General features: G+C 47.4%; 1 protein-coding gene across 1 annotated transcript in view; it reads right to left on the bottom strand.

Annotated features, from left to right (window-relative positions):
- Window positions 1-19,346, bottom strand: part of MAN1C1 (mannosidase alpha class 1C member 1) — a 174,507-nt gene that overhangs the window by 92,418 nt on the left and 62,743 nt on the right. The window contains exon 2 of the mRNA XM_032300879.1: window positions 12,129-12,225. Within this exon, the coding sequence (XP_032156770.1) occupies window positions 12,129-12,225 (97 nt within the window). The remainder of the gene's footprint in view (window positions 1-12,128; window positions 12,226-19,346) is intronic.

Below are 19,346 nucleotides of genomic sequence, written 5' to 3'. Positions count from 1 at the left end.
CAAAGAAATGCAGAAACAATCCAAACGTCTATCCGTTGCTGAATGAACAAATAAAATGTGGTATATCCATACAAAGGAATATTCCTAGGCAATTCCAGCTAACATCTGGAATGAAGGACTGATGATACATGCTACAATGTGGATGAACCCTGAAACATTAAGCTTCATGAAAGAAGTCAGTCACAAAAGACCAGATATGATATGACAGCATTTAGATGACGTGTTCAGAACAGGCAAATCTATATGGAGACAGAAAATAGATGAGTGGTTGCCTAGGGCTGGGGAAGGGGGGAAAAGAGGATGAGGAGAAATGAGGAGTAACTGCCATTGAGTACAGGGTTTCTTTTTGGTATGATGCAACCAAATTTTGAAAAATTCCAGAAACAGAGTGGGAAGAAAACCAGGAAAAACAAACCAGTGTTTGTGATATAACGAGTGAAAAAAGCAATCATAAAAGAGTGCACGCAGTATAATACAAAATCTTAAAGCAGACAAAACGAATCTATGTGGTGGCTCACACCTGGAATCCCAACACTTTTGGAGGCTGAGGCAGAAGGATCCCTTGAGGCCAGGAGTTTGAGACCAGCCTGGGCAACATAGCAAGACATCTCTACAAGAAATTTAAAAAATTAGCCAGGTGTGGTGTCCTGTGCTTGTAGTCCTAGCTACCCAGAGGCTGAGGTGGGAGGACTGCTTGAGCCCAGGAGTTAGGGGTTGCAGCTACACCACACCACTGTACTCCAGTCTGGACAATAGAGCTAGACCCTGTCTATACTTTAGAAAAGAAGAAGAAAAAGAATAGCAGCAACTCTTAGGGAGCTACAGACTAAGAGGGGCTTAAGAGAACCTTCTAGGGTGATGGAAATGCTTTTAATCTTCACCTGCATGGTAGTTACACAGAGGTGTCTAAACGTAAAACCCATTAGACTGTGCACTTCAGATCTGTACATTTTAACGTATACACATTATAAGTTAAACCTCAATTTTTGAAAAGTAATTTTAAAACAAAAAAAGCAGAGGCTCCAGTTAGAAGATCAGGGTTTGATCCTGGCTGTCCGACCTCAGGTAGTCCCGGCCCTCTCAGGACCTGCCTCCCAGTCCTCAGACACTGGACCACAGGCTACCAAGGATCCAAGTGGCCCAGCAGTCCGAGATTCTGGGAATGCACATACCTATTTGTCACAGGGTTTGCTGGGAAACTTGGCAAGTGCTTTGCCATCAATGTGGCGAGAAGAAAAGGAGGCTGTTGTTGTAGGCTCAGCCTTGTTTCCAAGGAAGGAAAGGTCTTCGCAAAGTGGGTGGAACACGCTGCAGCCAGGAGAGAATGTCAATTTCAATATGAATCATCTCCTACATCCCCAGCAACTTGCTCTGGGAATAGACACCCTGACTCACTCCTCTCCTGACAGGAACAAGACTTGTTGCTCAAATTTCAGATTTTAAGAGGACCAGCCCAAATACTCACTTCGACATGAAAAAAAAAAAGGGAAAAGGAAAAAGGAAGAAAGAAAGAAAGAAATCAACCTAGTAACTAACCAGCAATCACAGAATCCTGGGCAGAGAGAAAGCAAACCCCTTTGTAATGATGAAGAGACGAGGCCCAGAGGACGCCGGCTCACGCAGCTGCTGGCGCCAGAGCGGGGACACGAACCCAAGGCTCCTAACCTCCAGTTTTCTTTTAACAACAACTTGCTACTATATTTTCTAGAGAAATAAATTATGCTCTGTGCTGGTAGAAAGCCTTTTAAAGAAAAACAAAATGGCCAAGATGCATCTTAATTAGAAGCTGCTTGGCAAAAAAAACTCTGAAGAAAGAACGGGCAGAGCGTGGAGCGGTGAGTGTTGGTCGGCGGTATGAGCGCACGACACTGCAGCAGGCTAATTTCGAGGCATGCTTTGCTCTGATGATCACCCCGTGGGCCCCAGGAATGTTCTGGTCATCAGAAGGTGGCCAAGGAATTGTGTGCGTGTCATTCGAGGCCCCAAGGAGGCCACCATGGGGCCGCAGCATCTGTCTAACAGTAGGTTCTTTTATCTTCCTTGGGCTAAGGGCCTGGGTATCAGTGACCAGTGCTCCTAAGCCATTTCCTCTGACTTTGACAGCCTCTGGCCTCCGGATTGAGCTTTCAGGGCCCTCAAAGCATGTGACTACCAGGAAGTTTTGCTAGCTGCCCTTAAGCCTGACCCACTCTATCCAAGGAATTGCAATATCACCACTTACAAAGCTGATGACAGCTTTCTCAAAACAAACTCAAAGCCTGGGTCAGGAATGTGCACCACAGCCTGCCAGAATCAGTGAGTAACCATAGCCTGACACTGAGTTTCCAGGAAGTATGGATTTTTTTCTCCAGAGGAAAAGCCTCCAAAAAACAAAACTCATCACATAGTTATGGTATTTTCAGCCACTTAAGTCAAAATGCTCTGTTAGCCAACCAAAGGGAAGAAGTGAAAGGCACTGGGAAGGGTGTGTACACCTGTAGGGAAGAAAAGAATCTAATGTTTGGTGAGGGCTTACTGTGTGCCAACCCATTTCACAGGTGAGTAGCCCGAGGTCCTGAGAAGTTTGTGACTTGCCCAGTTTCACTCAGCTGGTAAGTGCTAGGGATGGGATTTAAACCCAGGCATATTTCTGAAGTCAAAGCTGCTACCTCCCAGAAACATACGTGGAGAGCTATGGAACACTAGGGAAGCAGGTGGTTTTCACCAACGATCTATCTGGCAACATCTGCAGTTCCCAAGGCAGCCACGCTGGCAGGGTAACTCTCACCCCCACAAAAAGACCCACCAAGGCTGCTGTGTATGTGGAGGGGGAGAGTGTGAACAGTTTGCAGAAGGCACTACTAAGTCACAAGCCAAAAAGCAATTGTAAAAATGACATCTTGGGGCCTGGATTTATTCCCTCTTCAACATCATATTTGCTCCGTTTACAAGGCAAAGATGATTTTTCTCTCTGCCAAGGCTGAACATTCCCAGCCTGTGATCTGAAAATCATGCTGTGTTCATTTTGCCTCTTAACTCACCCAAGGCCATAAATCATCCCTCGAAACTGGGATTTGGCTGGCAGTTCTATTGGGGATTTGCGAGGCAGAGGCGGAATCCAATTTGGGGCTCCTCATGGTCATCCTGGGGCTGGCTCAGAGCAGGGAGACGTTGCTTTTGGCCATGCAAGCACAGAGAAGATGCCTGAACATCAGATCTGCTGACTAAGCAGGACTGCTACTTTTTACAGGGTCTGTCTGCTGATTCTGACTGTATGTACTCTGTGATGAGAGGTTAAGGCAGCTTCAGAGGATGAGAGGAACAGAGAACACAGCAAGGCCTGGCCCTTCCCCAGCCAAACGCGGGCCAAAGTGCATGAGGGAAAATACAGCATGCAGAGACTGCATGGGGCAATTTATTTATTCTACAAAATTCTGCACCAGGCACTATTTCTTTCCTTGGACTATAATTATTCTATTATTACATTTTACCAAACATCATAATGACGGCAGCTCACATTTGATGAATGCATATGGGCAGGTATTACACACCAGGTGTTTTACACATATCAAATATATTTTCTTTATTTAATCCTTACAGCTGTTAAGTGAAGTAGTTGTTATCTCCATTGTACAGATGGGGAAAATGAGGTGCAGAGAAGAAACTTGCCCAAAGTTACATGGCTACAAAGTGGCAGAGCCAGGATTCAAACTCAGGCTGCTCTGGTTCTCAAATCCATGCTACTCTCTTTCCATCATACTGACAACAAATGGTATGTTTTGCAAGTACATTTGGTCTTGGTCAAATTTAGATTTATAAATTTGATCACAGATTTTTTTCTTTTTCTTTTCTTTTTTTTTTTTTTGAGATGGTGTCTCACTGTGTCACCCAGGCTGGAGTGCAGTGGGGCGATCTCGGCTCACTGCAATCTCCACTTCCCAGGTTCAAGCAATTCTCCTGCCTTGGCCTCCCAAGTAGCTGGGATTACAGGTGTGTGCTACCATGCCCAGCTAATTTTTTTGTATTTTCAGTAGAGATGGGGTTTCACCATGTTGGCCAGGTTGGTTTTGAAGTCCTGACCTCAGGTGATCCACCCACCTCAGCCTCCTAAAGTGCTGGGATTACAAGTGTGAGCCACTGTGCCCGGCCAATGCAGATTTTCTTCTGCCTCTGCCACTCCTGAGACAGAAGACCAATCCCTGCTTCCTCCTCCTCCTCAGCCTGCTCAGCATGAAAATGATGAGGATGAAGACCTTTATGATGATCTGCTTCCAGCTAATGGACAGTAAATATATTTTCTCTTCCTTGATTTTCTTAATAACATTTAATTTTCTCTTATTTTATTGTAACAGAGTATATAATACATAGAACATACAAAATATGTATTAACTGTGCTTTTTGTTTGTTTGTTTGTTTATTTTTGAGACAGAGTTTTGCTCTTTTTGCCTAGACTGGAGTACAATGGCGTGATCTCAGCTCACTGCAACCTCTGCCTCCCGGGTTCAAGCAATTCTCCTGCCTCAGCCTCCCGAGTAGCTAGGACTGCAGGTGAAAGCCACCACACCAGCTAATTTTTTTGTAATTTTAGTAGAGATGGGGTTGTACCATGTTGGTCAGGTTGCTCTCGAACTCCTGACCTCGTGATCTGCCCGCCTCAGCCTCCCCAAGTGCTGGGATTACAGGCATGAGCCACCGTGCCTGACCGACTGTTTTTATTATTGTTAAAGCTTCCAGTCAACAGTAGGCTAATAAACAGTTATGTTTCTGGGAAGTCAAAAGTTATACTCAGATTTTCAACTGTGCAGGGGGTTGGCACCTGTAACTCCTGTGTTGTTTAAGGGTGAACTGCAGATGTTTTTAAGTTATTAGGCAGGGATAAAAGATGTTCCTTTGGTGGAAGAAAAGAGGGAAATCTGAGTCTTCTGTTCAATCCCTGCCTACTCAGCTGATGTCTAATAAATGGTGATGCCTAGGGATGGGAGGCTGCAGACGCTGGCCATGAATCACATGCCTTCCCTGGTTTTCCATAGGGGGAGTGGTGTGGAGGACATGGCAACACACCAACCCCGAGACCACTCCTCTTCCCCACTGTGTTCTTGACGGCCACTGTACGTGGTCACTGGGAGACATGGCGGCATGATAGTTTACCACTTGGGTTTTGGGAGTCCAGCGGAACTGGGATTAAGACTTTGCAAGTCCTCAAATTTGCCAAGTCCCAGTCTCCTCATCTGTGCAATAGGGATAAGATAGGTAATTTAGGCCAGGTGTGGTGGCTCACACCTGTAATCCTAGCACTTTGGGCCAGGAAGGGCAGACAGAGACAAGGTCAGGAGATAGAGACCATCCTGGCTAACCCAGTGAAACCCTGTCTCTACTGAAAATACAAAAAAAATTAGCTGGGCGTGGCGACACGCACTATAATCCCAGCTACTGAGGAGTCTGAGGCAGGAGAACTGCTTATGAGAGGGGAGACCCCCTCACCTCCTTCCATTTCCCGGTCTCCACCTCCTCCCTCCTCTTCCTTCCCCTCCCCTCTAGACAGGAAAGAGGGAGAAGAGATAAAAGTAAAATAAAATACCAAAGAGCTGGGAAGATGACTCCCTTTTCGGTTCCCAGCTTCTCTGCCATCTGTAAGCCTTGAAAGAGCTGCAAATGAATGTTATCCCTACCAGATGGAGCCCGGCACTGGGTGATGCCCCCACGTTTGCACGGCCACGGCCCAGGCTGCTTCCTGGAACACCTCTGCCGGCTAACAGTTTATTGCCTTTGTTTTGCCTCTGTAAGCCCCCTACCTGTTCCTGCTCAGGCTGCATTTGAATTAAAAAATCAGTGAAGCCAAAAGATTTTAAGGTCGACATCCAGCCAATGGACAATGACACAGTTTTGCCTCAGTTTCCCCTTTAATGTTGTAAGCCTATAAAAGGGGAAAGAAGCTGCTTCTCGGGGAGCTCGGAGAATAAGGCTATAGCCTCCCGCAGCCCCTTGCTGAATAAAAAGCCACTTCTTTCCTCAGTTCATTGTTCAAGAGATTTGTTTCTCGCTGCTCCTGCTTCACTTAAACCCAGGAGGAGGAGGTTGCAGTGAGCTGAGATCGAGCCACTGCACTCCAGCCTGGGCAACAGAGTGAGACTCCGTCTCAGAAAAAAAAAGAGATGGATAATTTAGATTTTATAAGGGCTGTGAGGTAGATAAAGAGAATACAGCTATGGGCTAGACGCAGTGGCTCCTGCCTGTAATCCCAGCACTTTGGGAGGATCACTTGAGCACAGGAGTTCAAGACCAGCCTGGGCAACATAGCAAGACACCATCTCAATTAATTTAAAAAATACATATATATTTTTTAAAAAAGAGTGAATACAGCTATGGTGCCTTGCATGATGTATGTGCAAGGAGTGCACTCTTGGGCCCAAAATCATACACGTCCTAAGAGACAGTTTGCCACTGCTAAAGCTCTGAGGATTTCTAGTTGCTGGTGGTGACTTGGCCATGACGGGCAGGCCTGTGTTTTGACAGCATGGCCTTGGACAATCTAGCTGATCTCAGAGTGGGTGGTACAAAGAACACTGCACTGAGACTCATGCCACCAGAGTTACAGTCCCGGTCCCCCAGTTAATGTTCTGGATCACACCAGGCAAGCCCCTTCCCCTCTCTGAGCCTTGGTTTCCTCAACTCTAAATGAGGGTGTTGGAGTCACCATCAAAGAACCCCTCCAGTGGTAACATTCCAGGACTCTGGGCCCCTTGACAATTTCCCCTGCTGCTAAGGGAGGATCAAGTTCTCACGAACTGCACAGATTTATTAGAAAGATGCATATCCGTTAAGTACTTTCAAGGTTGGCCAGCTGACCCCCAGTGGCCATTGGCAGGAGGCTGATTTATTCGAAGGCCATCAACCCTAACCTTCCCCACCTCCTCCTGTTAAAAGTTCCAGTGTAAGCTGCTTAAATGAAGGTGTGAGAGGTATACAGCCTACCAGTGATCTGTCCACCCAAGATTTCTGCCATGGCCATTTGAGGGCTGGGAGGAAAAAACAGGGGGGAATCAGGGCTGGGAAAGCCCTGAAGTCCTCATGTGGGTTTTTGGGTCCAGGGGACTTGGACGCCCGCCCCAGTCAACATGGGAGCAGCACACACTGTTCTAAGGGCCTTGCAGCATCCTCTTCGCAGCTGGCACTTGATGAATGCTTCCTACGTACGAACTCATTTCGTTCTCAAAACAATCTTGTGAAGGAGGTACTATTATTGTTCCCACTTTATAGATGGGAAAACTGAGGCCCAGAGAGGTTAAGAAACTTGCCTCGGGTCACACAGCCAGTAGGTGGCAAAGCAGTGTGCACATGCAAGCCATCTGGCCCCAGAGTCCAAGTTCTTTCTTTTGTTGTTGTCGTGTTGCTGTTGTTGTTTTGAGACAGTCTCTGTTGCCCAGGCTGGAGTGCAGGGCCACGATATCGACTCACTGCAACCTCCACCTCCTGGGTTCAAGTGATTCTCCTGCCTCAGCCTCCTGAGTAGCTGGGATTACAGGCACACGCCATCATGCCCAGCTAATTTTTGTATTTGTAGTAGAGATGGAGTTTCACACCATGTTGGCCAGGCTGGTCTTGAACTCCTGATCTCAAGTGATCCTCCTGCCTTGGCCTCCCAAAGTGCTGGGATTACAAGCATGAGCCACCGTGCCCAGCTGAGTCCATATTCTTTAGCTAGCTTATTTAATATTCCCCCAAAGCCTCGCAGCAGGTGTAACATCTGCACCCTTTTATAGGCGAGGATGCTGGGCCTCAGGGTACTGAGCCACTTTACGGCTGGTTCCTTCCCTGCCTTACCTGCTTCTATCATGCCTTCTTCAAGTTGCAAATTCACCTCTGTGACATATGGCAATAACAGCACCCCCTGATCAAGTGCCTGCTCTGTGCCTGGATGGGGCTAAGCCTTTGCAGATCTCCTCTCTAATCCTTACCACAGACTAGAGGCAGGGCCCATGCCCCACTCCACAGCCCCTAAGCAGTAACCCAGAGGTTCTACCCAGGCCTGTCTGGATTCAAAGTCCATGTTCTTTCTGCCACCTGGCCAGGCACTAACTGCTCTATCTGGCCACCTCTCAGCGAAGGAGAAAGAGGCAGAGATCAGCCAGACACGGTGAGCAGATCATGAGGTCAGGAGTTCGAGACCAGCCTTACCAACATGATGAAATCCCATCTCTACTAAAAATACAAAAATTAGCTGGGCATGGTGGTGTGTGCCTGTAATCTCAGCAACTTGGGAGGCTGAAGCAGGAGAATTGCTTGAATCTGGGAGGCGAAGGTTGCAGTGAGCCGAGATCACACCACTGCACTCCAGCCTGGGCCACAGAGCAAGACTTCATCTTGGAAAAAAAAAAAAAAAAGAAAGAAAAAAAAAAGAGGCAGAGATGAGCCTTGACCTGAGCCGCAAGGCAAGGAACAGACTGCATCCTCACTGCTGGCGGTCACTAGGATTTAAACGAGGAACATCTTCTGACAGGGCCTGCTGAGCCGGATGTAGGTAAAAAGAAAGCCACTTTGACACTGACTTGTTTAGGACACAGAAACTGGCTTCAGAGACGCCTCACCCAGAGATCTTGTCCTTAAAAGTAAGAATAGATTCAAGGAAGGGCAAGTGGGCTGCTGAGAGGGGGATTCACTTTGGTCAAGTGTCACAGCGGGGGACCAGGCTCAGGCATCTGACTGCCCTCGCTGCAGCTCCTGTAAATCTCAGCAAAACGAGGCACCCGTGTGAACTCATTACCCTTCCCCGCACGCAGCCCTGCCAGCCCTGCAGGCGAGGGACGAGGCTGCAGCAGCCCGTGTCCAAGCCGAGCACCAGGAGGCGGGGTGCCACTCAGAGTCTCCTTGTACAACCTACTTGGCCAGCACAGCAGGATGGGCACACCAGCATCCCATGTCTGCAGGGCTCAGCCTACAGGGAGGACATTAAATGTCCAGGAATGGTGCAACCCAGCAACCCCCATGCATCCAGAAAAGAAGTGGTGGTGTGACAAGCTGCTTCATTCAGGCCAGTTCATCTCCTAGCTTGGGAAGAGTGTAGCTTCAAAGCCCCTCATGGGCTCACCCCAACTAGAACCCCTCTCAGGCTCTGAGAATGCCCCGCAGCCCTCATCCTTTGGGTGTGTTCCCATTAGCCTCAGTATCCTGAGATCCATTTGTGGTGACAGTAATCTGAGCTACCACCTATTAACAGGTTCTATTTGTCAGGCAAGCCCTAGGCTGGGATTTGAGTTTATCATTAGCTCCAATTTACAGAAAAACTCAGCCTCAGAGTGAAATGACTTGTCCAAGGTCACACAACCAGGAAGCAGTAAAGTCTGAATTTAAACCAGGTCTGCTGGCAGTTCCAGCCCAAAAGGACTGTCCATGTCAGCACTTTTGGTCACCTCCACTTGTCCCTCTCTCTGAGAACACCTAAACAGACCCCCAAGAGGCTCCAGGAAGGGTTGCCAGAGCATGTCTCGGCAGAGCTGGTAGGACTTTCGCTGTACCATTTATCCCTGTATCCCTAGCAGTCAGCAGCAGGCGCTGGCACCTAACAAGCCATATATAGAGTGAAGGAATCAATCAAGACCAGCTCTCCCCACCCAGCGCCGGGTCCCCACCTAAGCATCTCCCTTTCCCAGGTGCCAGCCATCCACTGCGGCTTGTCTGCTGGCTGCAGAGGGAAGGCTCTGCCTTAATGCCAGGAATGCTACAGGTACTGGGTGACAGGGCTCCCTGGGGCCTGCCAAGGCTGCTCCTGAGATAGACAACCCAAGGGAGCTCAGCGCCTGCCATGAGCTCACTGGGACAACTGCCAACCTCATTTATTACAACGGAAATCATAAATCACTCATGTAGACATGGCCCTTTGCTTGTTCACACATTCATTTATATCCTTCTAGCAGTCCCAGTATGAATGATGAACGAACAGGTGCCCAGAGAGGTTAAGTGCCTTGGACTTGGCCACACAGCTCAGGACAGAGTGAGGACTTGCACCCAGGTCATCTGATTCTAACTCCAGGTTCTTTCCACCATTCCAGATGGCTCAAGCATGTGCCTCCAAGCTCGGTGACTGGAAAGGGGCCAGGGGGTTGAGATTTAAATCCCAGGCCCTGAGGAATTTTACAAAATGGAATCCCTCCCGGAAGTGTTTCCCGTGACGGTCTGAGCAATAGCTGAGCCCATGCAGTGTGCAGTTTCAGAAATCAACAGCCCCTCCCACCCCACCACCAATGCCCTGAATATCTGCAAACTGTGTTTAGAGAGAAGGAGGAAGCTTTCTTGATAACGTCCTTCCGTGTTTACACTAATAGCAAAAGCTCCAACAACTTTGATGTGATCTGCACCAACAATCTTTCCCCAGGTGATGTAGAATATTTGGGGAAACTCTGTGTTCTAGGCAGGTAAGACAGCCAGGTTCCTAATGGGAATCAACATATCTCTTTAACTCATATTTTATTTGAAGTTAAAAGAAATATCTCTCTTCCTCCCATTTGACTCAGAAATTCATCTCTAAAAATCTATCCTGAGACAAAATTTTATGCACAAAGATAACTCATACATTATTTTTAATAGCAAAAAAATTGGAAACAATCTTTGTCTAACATTAGCGGGATGGTTAAATGAATTATGGTATATCAATACAATCACAGAAACCATTAAAACATTCTTTATGAAAACATTTAGATGACTTCGAGAAACACGATGTAACATGAAGCCAAAAAGAAAACAGAGCAGAGAAGACATAAAATGGTATATAAAAGGGAAAAAAAAGCAGAAAGAAGATTGAGAGGATATAGGCAAAGATGTCAATGGAGGCTGCATCTACATAGCAGAACAGACTTTTTTTTCCTGATTTGCACTTTTTTTGACACTTTTCTTTTCCCCCATATACTCCTAAAATAATGAGAAAAATAAAGGCATAAAGCTATCCCAATCCACGCCCCACTTCCCTTAAGAGGAGTGAAATGTCTGAACAACCAGACAGGTGACGGTCTGATGGTGAAGAGGAAGAGGGCAGATTCCTGCCACTTTTTCCATAACATGGACTTTTGATAGGGCCGCACACAATGTGGGTGCTGGGGGGATATCCCTTGCAAATTTGCCTTTAAGATTTTCCTGGGAATTTCCATCTCAGACTCAGTTATTTGCTTCCTGACTTCAGGAGCCTGTATCCATAAGGGGTGAAGAATCTAGGTTCGGGACTGCCCCTCTCCAGCCCACACCACTCCTGTTCCTCAGGGGAGATGGAGGCCAGGCTGCAGACCAGGGGGCTGGCAACCTGCATGGGTGTTCCTGTTGGAATCGGAGGCCATGCCCACAAGAAAGCACCTGGCAGTCCCTCTGAGCCACAGAGCGAGGCTCTCGAGGCTCCGGGTTAGGAGAATCCCGTAGCTGGGTGAGGACAAAGACACCAGCAAGTGGAGCTGCAGATAAAACACAGCAAACTGCCAGGAGCAGCAGGACCCACGCCACTGCTCCTGACGGGTGGCTGCTCCACTGTCCACCGAGTAGCTTGTGAGAGACACACCCCCATGACTCTATACCCTTTTGTTTTTGTTGCTATTGTCGTTTTGAGATGGCGTCTCAATATGTGGCCCAGGCTGGACTTGAACTCCTGGGCTCAAGGGATCCTCCCATCTCAACCTCCCAAGTGACTGGGACTACAGGAGCAAGCCACCATGCCCGGCCCCCAATGACTCTAAAAAGCATGTACTCAGCCCCATCAGATAATGTGTCCAGCAATCTATGAAAACATCCAAGACCATTTCACAGCCACACTCCAGAGGAGTAGATTTAAACCTGGTCCTCTGTGTCCTTTAGGTCTCCAAACCTCCATGGAAACAAATCTCCATCCCTCACTATCCCTACTCCCATTTCCAAGTTTCTTCACTCTAAAAAATAAATGACAATTTTATACAAAGCAGTCTGTAAGGCTAGAGAGAAGCATATGGGATTCCCCCTAAATCTAGGAGGACTCAGAAGCCTGCAAGGTCCAGAAGAAACAGACTTGTAAGGCCCCAGATCTGGAGAACTGTGGAGCCCCCACAACTGAGGAGGTGAAAAGCCAAAAGTAAAATTCCACTCAGCCACCAAGGGGACAGTGGGTCCCTCCGATAGCAAAGCGTTTTGAATCGACTCACCAAACATGTTACCCTCGTAGCCATCTTTTGTTAGTGGACGGAGTTCATTTTTCCCCATTGCATAACGCTTATAGCTCTGCCAGGCAAACTGCATCATCTGCAAGAAAAAGCAGCATAGAGAGAAATCTCAGTGTGACGATTCCTGGCAGGGTGTACTGGCCGCCTGGCTTTGCCCTTTGCAACAGGATGTTAAACTACATCTAAAAAGACATCTTGCAAATTTTCCAAATTGAAGAAGGTGACTTCCTCTCAACATGATTTTATTTGTACAGTTATAGCTGCCGAGAAGGTCATTCTTCTTAGAAAATGCCACATGTCTAGGGCCTACCCACAGATTTCTTAGAGAAGACAGAAAAAGCACTAAATTCTAGACATCCTTCAGTGCCAAAGTGAAAAGCTACCTCTTCCAGGAAGCCTTCTCTGTTTTGTTCTGGCTTAAAGTAATCCTCTGAAGGAAAGGAAAATGAGTGCTTGCTATAATCTAATAGAACAATCCCCCTGAGCTAGGTATTGTTACCCCACTTTATAGCTAAGGAGACAGGTCGTAGACATGAGGTAACTTGCCCAAGCTCACTCAGTGAGTCAGTGAGAATGTTGGGAAGTGAGCCATACCCTCTGGCTCCAAAGTCCTAGGTCTGTTCCCAAAGCCTTGGTTTTGTCCCCTAAAATCACCATACAAGTCCTTTGAACTCCCAGCCTCCCATGCACTGCAGCTCACTCCTGTTACTTCTTGTTCCTCTGGCTCTGGACCATAAACTTGAAGCTACAAACAACACTTGCCTTGTCTCAGTTCTCCCACAGCAACCAGCACAGGGCCTGGCACAGGTAGGCATCAATGGACACCTGTGGACTGTCACCCATGTATGCATGAATTCTTACTAGGGGAGGCAGCTATTTCAGCCCTTGGGAGCATCACACCAGCACCTTGCTCCCCAGCTTCCCCAAGACCTCCAGGCTGAAGCAGATGCAAGGTGACAGTCCATCCTCAACCCTGCGCTGTGGCCCCCAAGGTCTCCCTCACTTGCCTTTATGGTGTGCCACTTTTTCCCTTGGCATGGCAGGCTGCAGAGGGAGCACAGCCCAGCTGAGTTCTGGGGTGACCCGTGTAGCAGAGGAGCAGCCAGGGGCCCGCAGCGGCAGTAGAACTGAGGCGCAGGTGGATGTGGAGGCAGCCTGGTGTGCTAGGAAGTACTCAGGCTCCCAGGCCAGATATGCCTGGGTTCTAATCATACCTCTGGCGCTATCTCTGTGACTGGCATGAAGTCAGTTGTATCAGCTAAGATCTGCTTTAGCAAGAGACAAGGCCTGCTTTGCCACCACCCTGATGGGTTTAAATGAAACAATGTAGTGGGAATGCCCAGTTTCTGACCAGACACAGCAAGTGATTGACAAACACTAGTTCTATTTCCTCCTTGACCTTTAAAATACTGGTTCTCTAAGTCTCATCTATCTACCCCTCCTTCCATCCAGTCTCTTAGCTCTCAAATGTTAGCTTGCAACAGAATCACCGGGGGGCTTGTTAAAACAGATTGTTCGGTCAGGCTCGGTGGCTCACGCCTGTAATCCCAGCACTTTGGGAGGCCAAGAGGCAGTCAGATCATGAGGTTAGGATATCGAGACCATCCTGGCCATGGTGAAACCCTGTCTCTACTAAAATATAAAAAAATTAGCCGGGTGTGGTGGCGTACACCTGTAGTCCCAGCTACTCAGGAGGCTGAGGCAGGGGAACCGCTTGAATCTGGGAGATGGAGGTTGCAGTGAGCCAAGATCGTGCCACTACACTCCAGCCTGGCGAAAGAGCAAGACTCCGTCTCAAAAAAACAAACAAACAACAACAACAACAACAAAAAACAGATTGTTGGGCCCCACCCTGAGTTTCTGATTCAGCAGGTGGGGTGGGGTCCAACAATCTGCCTTTCTGTCAAGTTCCCGTGTGCTGCTGCTGGTCCAGGGGCCACATCTGAGAAGCACCAATCTGTTCTATTGTTTGTATCGCTCACCTCGCTTCCAGATCTGTCCTGCATCCATTTGCTTTCCCAGCCTGTATTTCCCATCGCCACACCCCTTTCTAGGATATCACCACCTGCATTCTCCATGCTCAGCCACTCCAGGTGCCTGCACTTAGAAGACATCTCTTCCTGGCCCACCGAGACAGTAAGCAGCTGCTCTCACTGCTGCAGCCCAAACACACAGACCAGGAGGGCAGACAGATCGGACAGGTGCATGGCCTGGACTCTCTGGGAAATGGCAGAACAATCTCCACCAATGCCCCATTTCACAGATGATGAAACTGAGGCCCAGAGATGAGAAGTGGTCAGGGTAGCACAGCAGCCAGGCTGGAACCCAGCTCATTCAACTCCCAGGGCAGCAAACACCCACCCCCACGCTTGGTCGAACATGTGGCTTCCCATGTGATGCACATTCAAACGTCATGGTAACACAGCGAAGCGCTTGGCACGGGCTTTGAGTCCTGGTTCCATTCCTCTGTTATTTTCTACTTATCTTGAATTGGCAATAACAACAAATAATTGCCAGGCATGAGTGCTTGAGAGAGAATGGCCTCCTCCCTTAGTCTCTCTTATCTGAGGGCTCTATTAAGTCAGTGTGAAGGGAGAGAGGGCAGGTGGCTGGGGGGTAGTTTGGGTAGAACAGCAGGCTGTTAAAAAGCATAAATGACAGCAGAAAAGGAGGAGGAGAGTTCCGAGGGGAGCCGCACCCTACTCTGAAAGTTCCCCCTACCTAGAGACAGAGAAGTGGGTGTTTAGGAGTAATTACTAGAATCCCAGGTATCTACGTGGTCTCAAAGAAGCTGTCACTGCAAGAATATGAGGTTTGGAATGTGGCCCGTTTTCACAGTCATCCACACCAAGGGAGGGCATGAAGGCACAAAACATCCCAGCATCACTGGGGACTGGATTCACACGGCAATCAGAGCTGCCTCTTCATGCTTTCATTCCTTAAATGCACGCATGCCTCCCAACTCAGGCCACGGGTGGCCCAGTGTAGATGCTGGGTGAGCAGGGGACAGGGGACGGACTGGACAGCCTCCTAGCCAGGTGGTCCTTCTCTCTTCCTAACACACCCTAAGCAAGCACCTACCAGGTGTCCTGTCCTGTATCTGGGCAGTAGCCATGGTGGGAATGCATTCCCAGCCCCTATCCCTTGGCACCCTGGCAACTGCCCATCTTCCTTCAGGTCCCAGCTGAAAGGGCACTTCTGCAGCCCAAAGTCAGACACCATCCCACATTCCTGATGCAGACCCACGGTGGCCTGCAGTCAAGCTTTCACACCTGCAACTATTTGGTCAGAACCCCCTCCCCCTGCACTGCTACATGCCCCATAATGCATCCAGGAACTGGCATACAGAAGGTGCTCGTTAAGTATTTGCTGAATTGGCTCTGGAGCTTAGCACACGGTTGGAAGACTCAACATGGACCACATGGTTCACAGGCAAGACATGTAACAGGTAAACAAGCCAGAGAGGAGGGGCGGCTAGGCAACAGGTGCTCAGAAGGGGGCAAGCGTGTATCTCAAGGGAAGCTTCGTGGACAGGTGAACAAGAGTTCTGATGGACAGGTAGGACTGTGAGGAGCGCAAGAAAGGGTGACCCACAGAAAGGCTGATGTTTTCACTCTGAAACTGGTGACATGTGCCGTGGGCAATACCTGGACTTTAGAGATGGACAGTCCCTGACGTTATGGATGTTCTAAGACCTCAAAAGTCACCCGGGCTTCCTTCTGCCCCAGGGAAGTTCCTTAGTAGTATCTCTTTGAATACTCTCAGTGATGGGCTGCTCTCCACCTTACCAGGCAGCCCATTCGATTGTGGAATTTCACAAAGTTCTTTTTTAATTAATTGAAATGTTTTCCCTCATGAGCCACAGGGGAGACCGTTCTTCCTGCTTCCACACGACAGACCTTCAGCCACGGGGAGTCAGCTCTTGAACTGTGCTTATCTACTGAGCCCTCTGCAACTGCAGACCCACACGACATTGCGTTCTTCCAGGTGCCCCATGCTTCTGTCACTTACTTGTTGTGGCTGGCTATTCTTTTGGAAATGCGCAGAAACAGAAATGCACACTCGCTCTGGTCACCTCTGTGCCAGGTTGCGTAGGTGTGGACTTGCCATTTGTCCCTAGTAACTTCCATCTCCTTGGACTCTGCCTATCATTCCATGCTGTAAAGATCTCTGTGGTTCCAGACCCAACCTTTCCAGAACCAGATCTTATTCAACATGTGTATCTGCCTGCTTTGGGTCATCTGCAGACCTGATGGGACTGCTATCTGCATCTACCCCCAGGTTTTGAACAGAAACATCAAGAGCCAGCTGAGGACTGAGTTGGGGAGACAGCCTCAGGAGTCTCTCTCCTGGACCCAGTTCTGTTCTTTTTTATTTTCTTTTTTCTTTGATGGCATTCATCAGGAAGTAAGAAATCTGCCAAGCGATCAGTACAACCCCTGATTCTCCATTTTTGTACACCAAGATATTGTGCAAGACAGGGCTGAAATATAAAAACACTCTGCCCTAGTACAGAAAAAATAAATTGCTTTTTTTAAAGGAAAATAAGGGGTTAGACTGGCATGACTGTTCTTAGAAAACACATTTTGGCTCCTATGGGTCATCATTTTTTATCCTAAAAGCTTGCAAATCACTAACTTAAAAACCTATTAGTCCCACTAGAACAGCCACACTAAAAAAGACGGATGATGAAAAGCGCTGGCCAGGATATGCTGAAATCAGAACCCTCATACACAGCAGGTCGGGATGAAAATGGCACGGCCACTCTGGAAAAGAGTTTGGCAAAAAAAAAAAAGTTAAATAATGGAGTTACCATATTACCTAGCAATTCTAATTCTAGGTACGTAGCTGGGCAGAGAAGTTCACGCAGCAGGTCTTAGACATCTGTCCACAGAAAGGCCTGTTTGCGAGGCTGGTCCTCAGCTGGTGTCTAGGAACCTATCAGTCTCTAACTGATAAAGGTGGTTTCCTGTGTCTGGACTGCTTGTAGGATGTGGCTTATGCTAAAAGGCTACTTTCCTTCTGGAGTCTGGAATGTTGGTACTTGTTAGGAAGGGGGTGCCTACCCTAGGCACTGAGTCTCTAAAGAGCTTCCCCGGTAGATAACACCTTATACATCTTCACTGGGAGAGAACTCTTGGAAGCCTGCACCTGGTTTCCTCTGGACTGGTCTCCAGCCACTGTTTCCTTTGCTAATTTTGCTCTGTAACTTTATTACATTCACTGTAATAAATCACTGCCATGACGAGGACTATGGGCTGTGAGTCCTGAGTCTTCCTAGTGCATCACTGAACCCAGGGGTGGTGTCTTGGGGACTCCTGACACATACCCCAGAAAGATAATGACATACAGTCACACTAAAACTTGGACACAGAAGTTCACAGCGTCACTATTTTTAATAACCAAAAAGTGGAAACACCCCAAATGTCCATTGATTGACTGGATCAACAGAACGTGGTATACCATGCAATGGAATGTTATTCAGCCGGAAAAAGGAATGAAGCACTGACGCAGGCTACAGCATGGATGAAACTTGAGATACTATGATTAGTGAAAGAAGCCAGATGCAAAAATGCCACCTGGAGTATGATTCCATTTACAGGAAATGTCCAGAATAAGCAAATCTGTCCAAGCAGAGAGTAGTGGCTGCCAGGGACTAGGGGAAGGGGGAAATGGGGAGTGACTGTTCATGGCATGGGGTCTTTTCAGAATAATAAAAATTTTCTACAATTGATTGTGGTGATAATTCACAATTCTGTGAATATATTAAAATGACTGAGGCCGGGCATGGTGGCTCATGCCTGTAATCCCAACACTTTGGGAGGCTGAGGCGGGCAGATCACCTGAGGTCAGGAGTTCGAGACCAGCCTGGCCAACATGGTGAAACTGTCTCTACTAAAAATGCAAAAATTAGCCAGGCATGGTGGCAGCTGCCTGTAATTCTAGCTACTCGGGAGGCTGGGGCAGGAGAATTGCTTGAACCCAGGAGGCAGAGGTTGCAGTGAGTGGAGATCACACCACTGCACTCCAGCCTGGACCAGAGAGCGAAACTCCGTCTCAAAAATAAAATAAAATAAAATGACCAAAATGTGTACCTTAAAGGTTGAATTTTGTGGTATGTGAATTCTCTCTCTTTATATAGATATAGTTATATATATAGAAAGAGATATATCTATATATATATTTTTTTTTTTTTGGAGACAAAGGTCTTGCTGTGTCACCCAGGCCTCTACCCAGAGGTAGACTCTATCTCAAAAGAAAAGAAAAAAAAAATGTCATTCTTTTTGAAAATACACAATGAAGTACTTAAGGATTGATGGCATTACGTTTGCAACTTTCAAATGGTTCAGAACTTTCAAATGGTTCAGAAAACAATATGTATGTACATGTGTATATGTATATCATACATACATGTGTGAATACATATTATACATGCATCGAGTGAATGAGTGAAAAAGAGATTGAAAGCAAACAGTAAAATGTTAACATTCACGGAATCTGGGTAAAGGTAAATGTAAGATCTTTGTTAGGTTTTTGCAACTTTTAAGTCTGAAATTCTTTTTTTTTAAACCCCATTTAGAAATTGTACTGGAGGCTATCATTTTCACCCAAATTTATACATTACAGAATTCCATTTTCCTTCACTTTTTATAAATTACAACAGAATGTGGCCACTGTCAGTCTCCTCGAAGTTCTTCTTAGCCGGCAGTTCCTCAAAGGCCTGGATAGGTCTTCATGTCTGTTTCACCAAGCCTGTTCCCCACACTGGTCAAAGGAGGAAGAAGTCTGGTGAACAAATTAGGAACTAGCTATTTTGGTTTCTCCTTTTATAATTATATTAGCATGCTCAAAGGAGGTACCCATTTTCTTCCTACTCAAAAAAATTAAGAGGCTACTTTGGTGATTCTGAGAATTTTCTTTTTTCTTTTTTCAAGATGGGGTCTTGCTCTGTCACCAGGCTGGAGTACAATGGCACGATCTCAGCTCACTGCAACCTCTACCTCCCGCGTTCAGGCAATTCTTCTGCCTCAGCCTCCCAAGTAGCTAGGACTATAGCCATGTGCCACCACACCCAGCTAATTTTTTGTATTTTTAGTAGAGACGAGGTTTCACCATGTTAGCCAGGATGGTCTCAACCTCCTGACCTTGTGATCCGCCTGCCTCAGCCTCCCAAAGTGCTGGGATTACAAGTATGAGCCA

Source organism: Sapajus apella, unplaced genomic scaffold, assembly GCF_009761245.1.
Source record: "Sapajus apella isolate SASKATOON/1434 unplaced genomic scaffold, GSC_monkey_1.0 scaffold43, whole genome shotgun sequence".
NCBI lineage: Eukaryota > Metazoa > Chordata > Mammalia > Primates > Cebidae > Sapajus > Sapajus apella.
The sequence above is the reverse complement of the archived record's forward strand: the minus strand, read 5'-3'. Positions and strand labels throughout refer to the sequence as shown.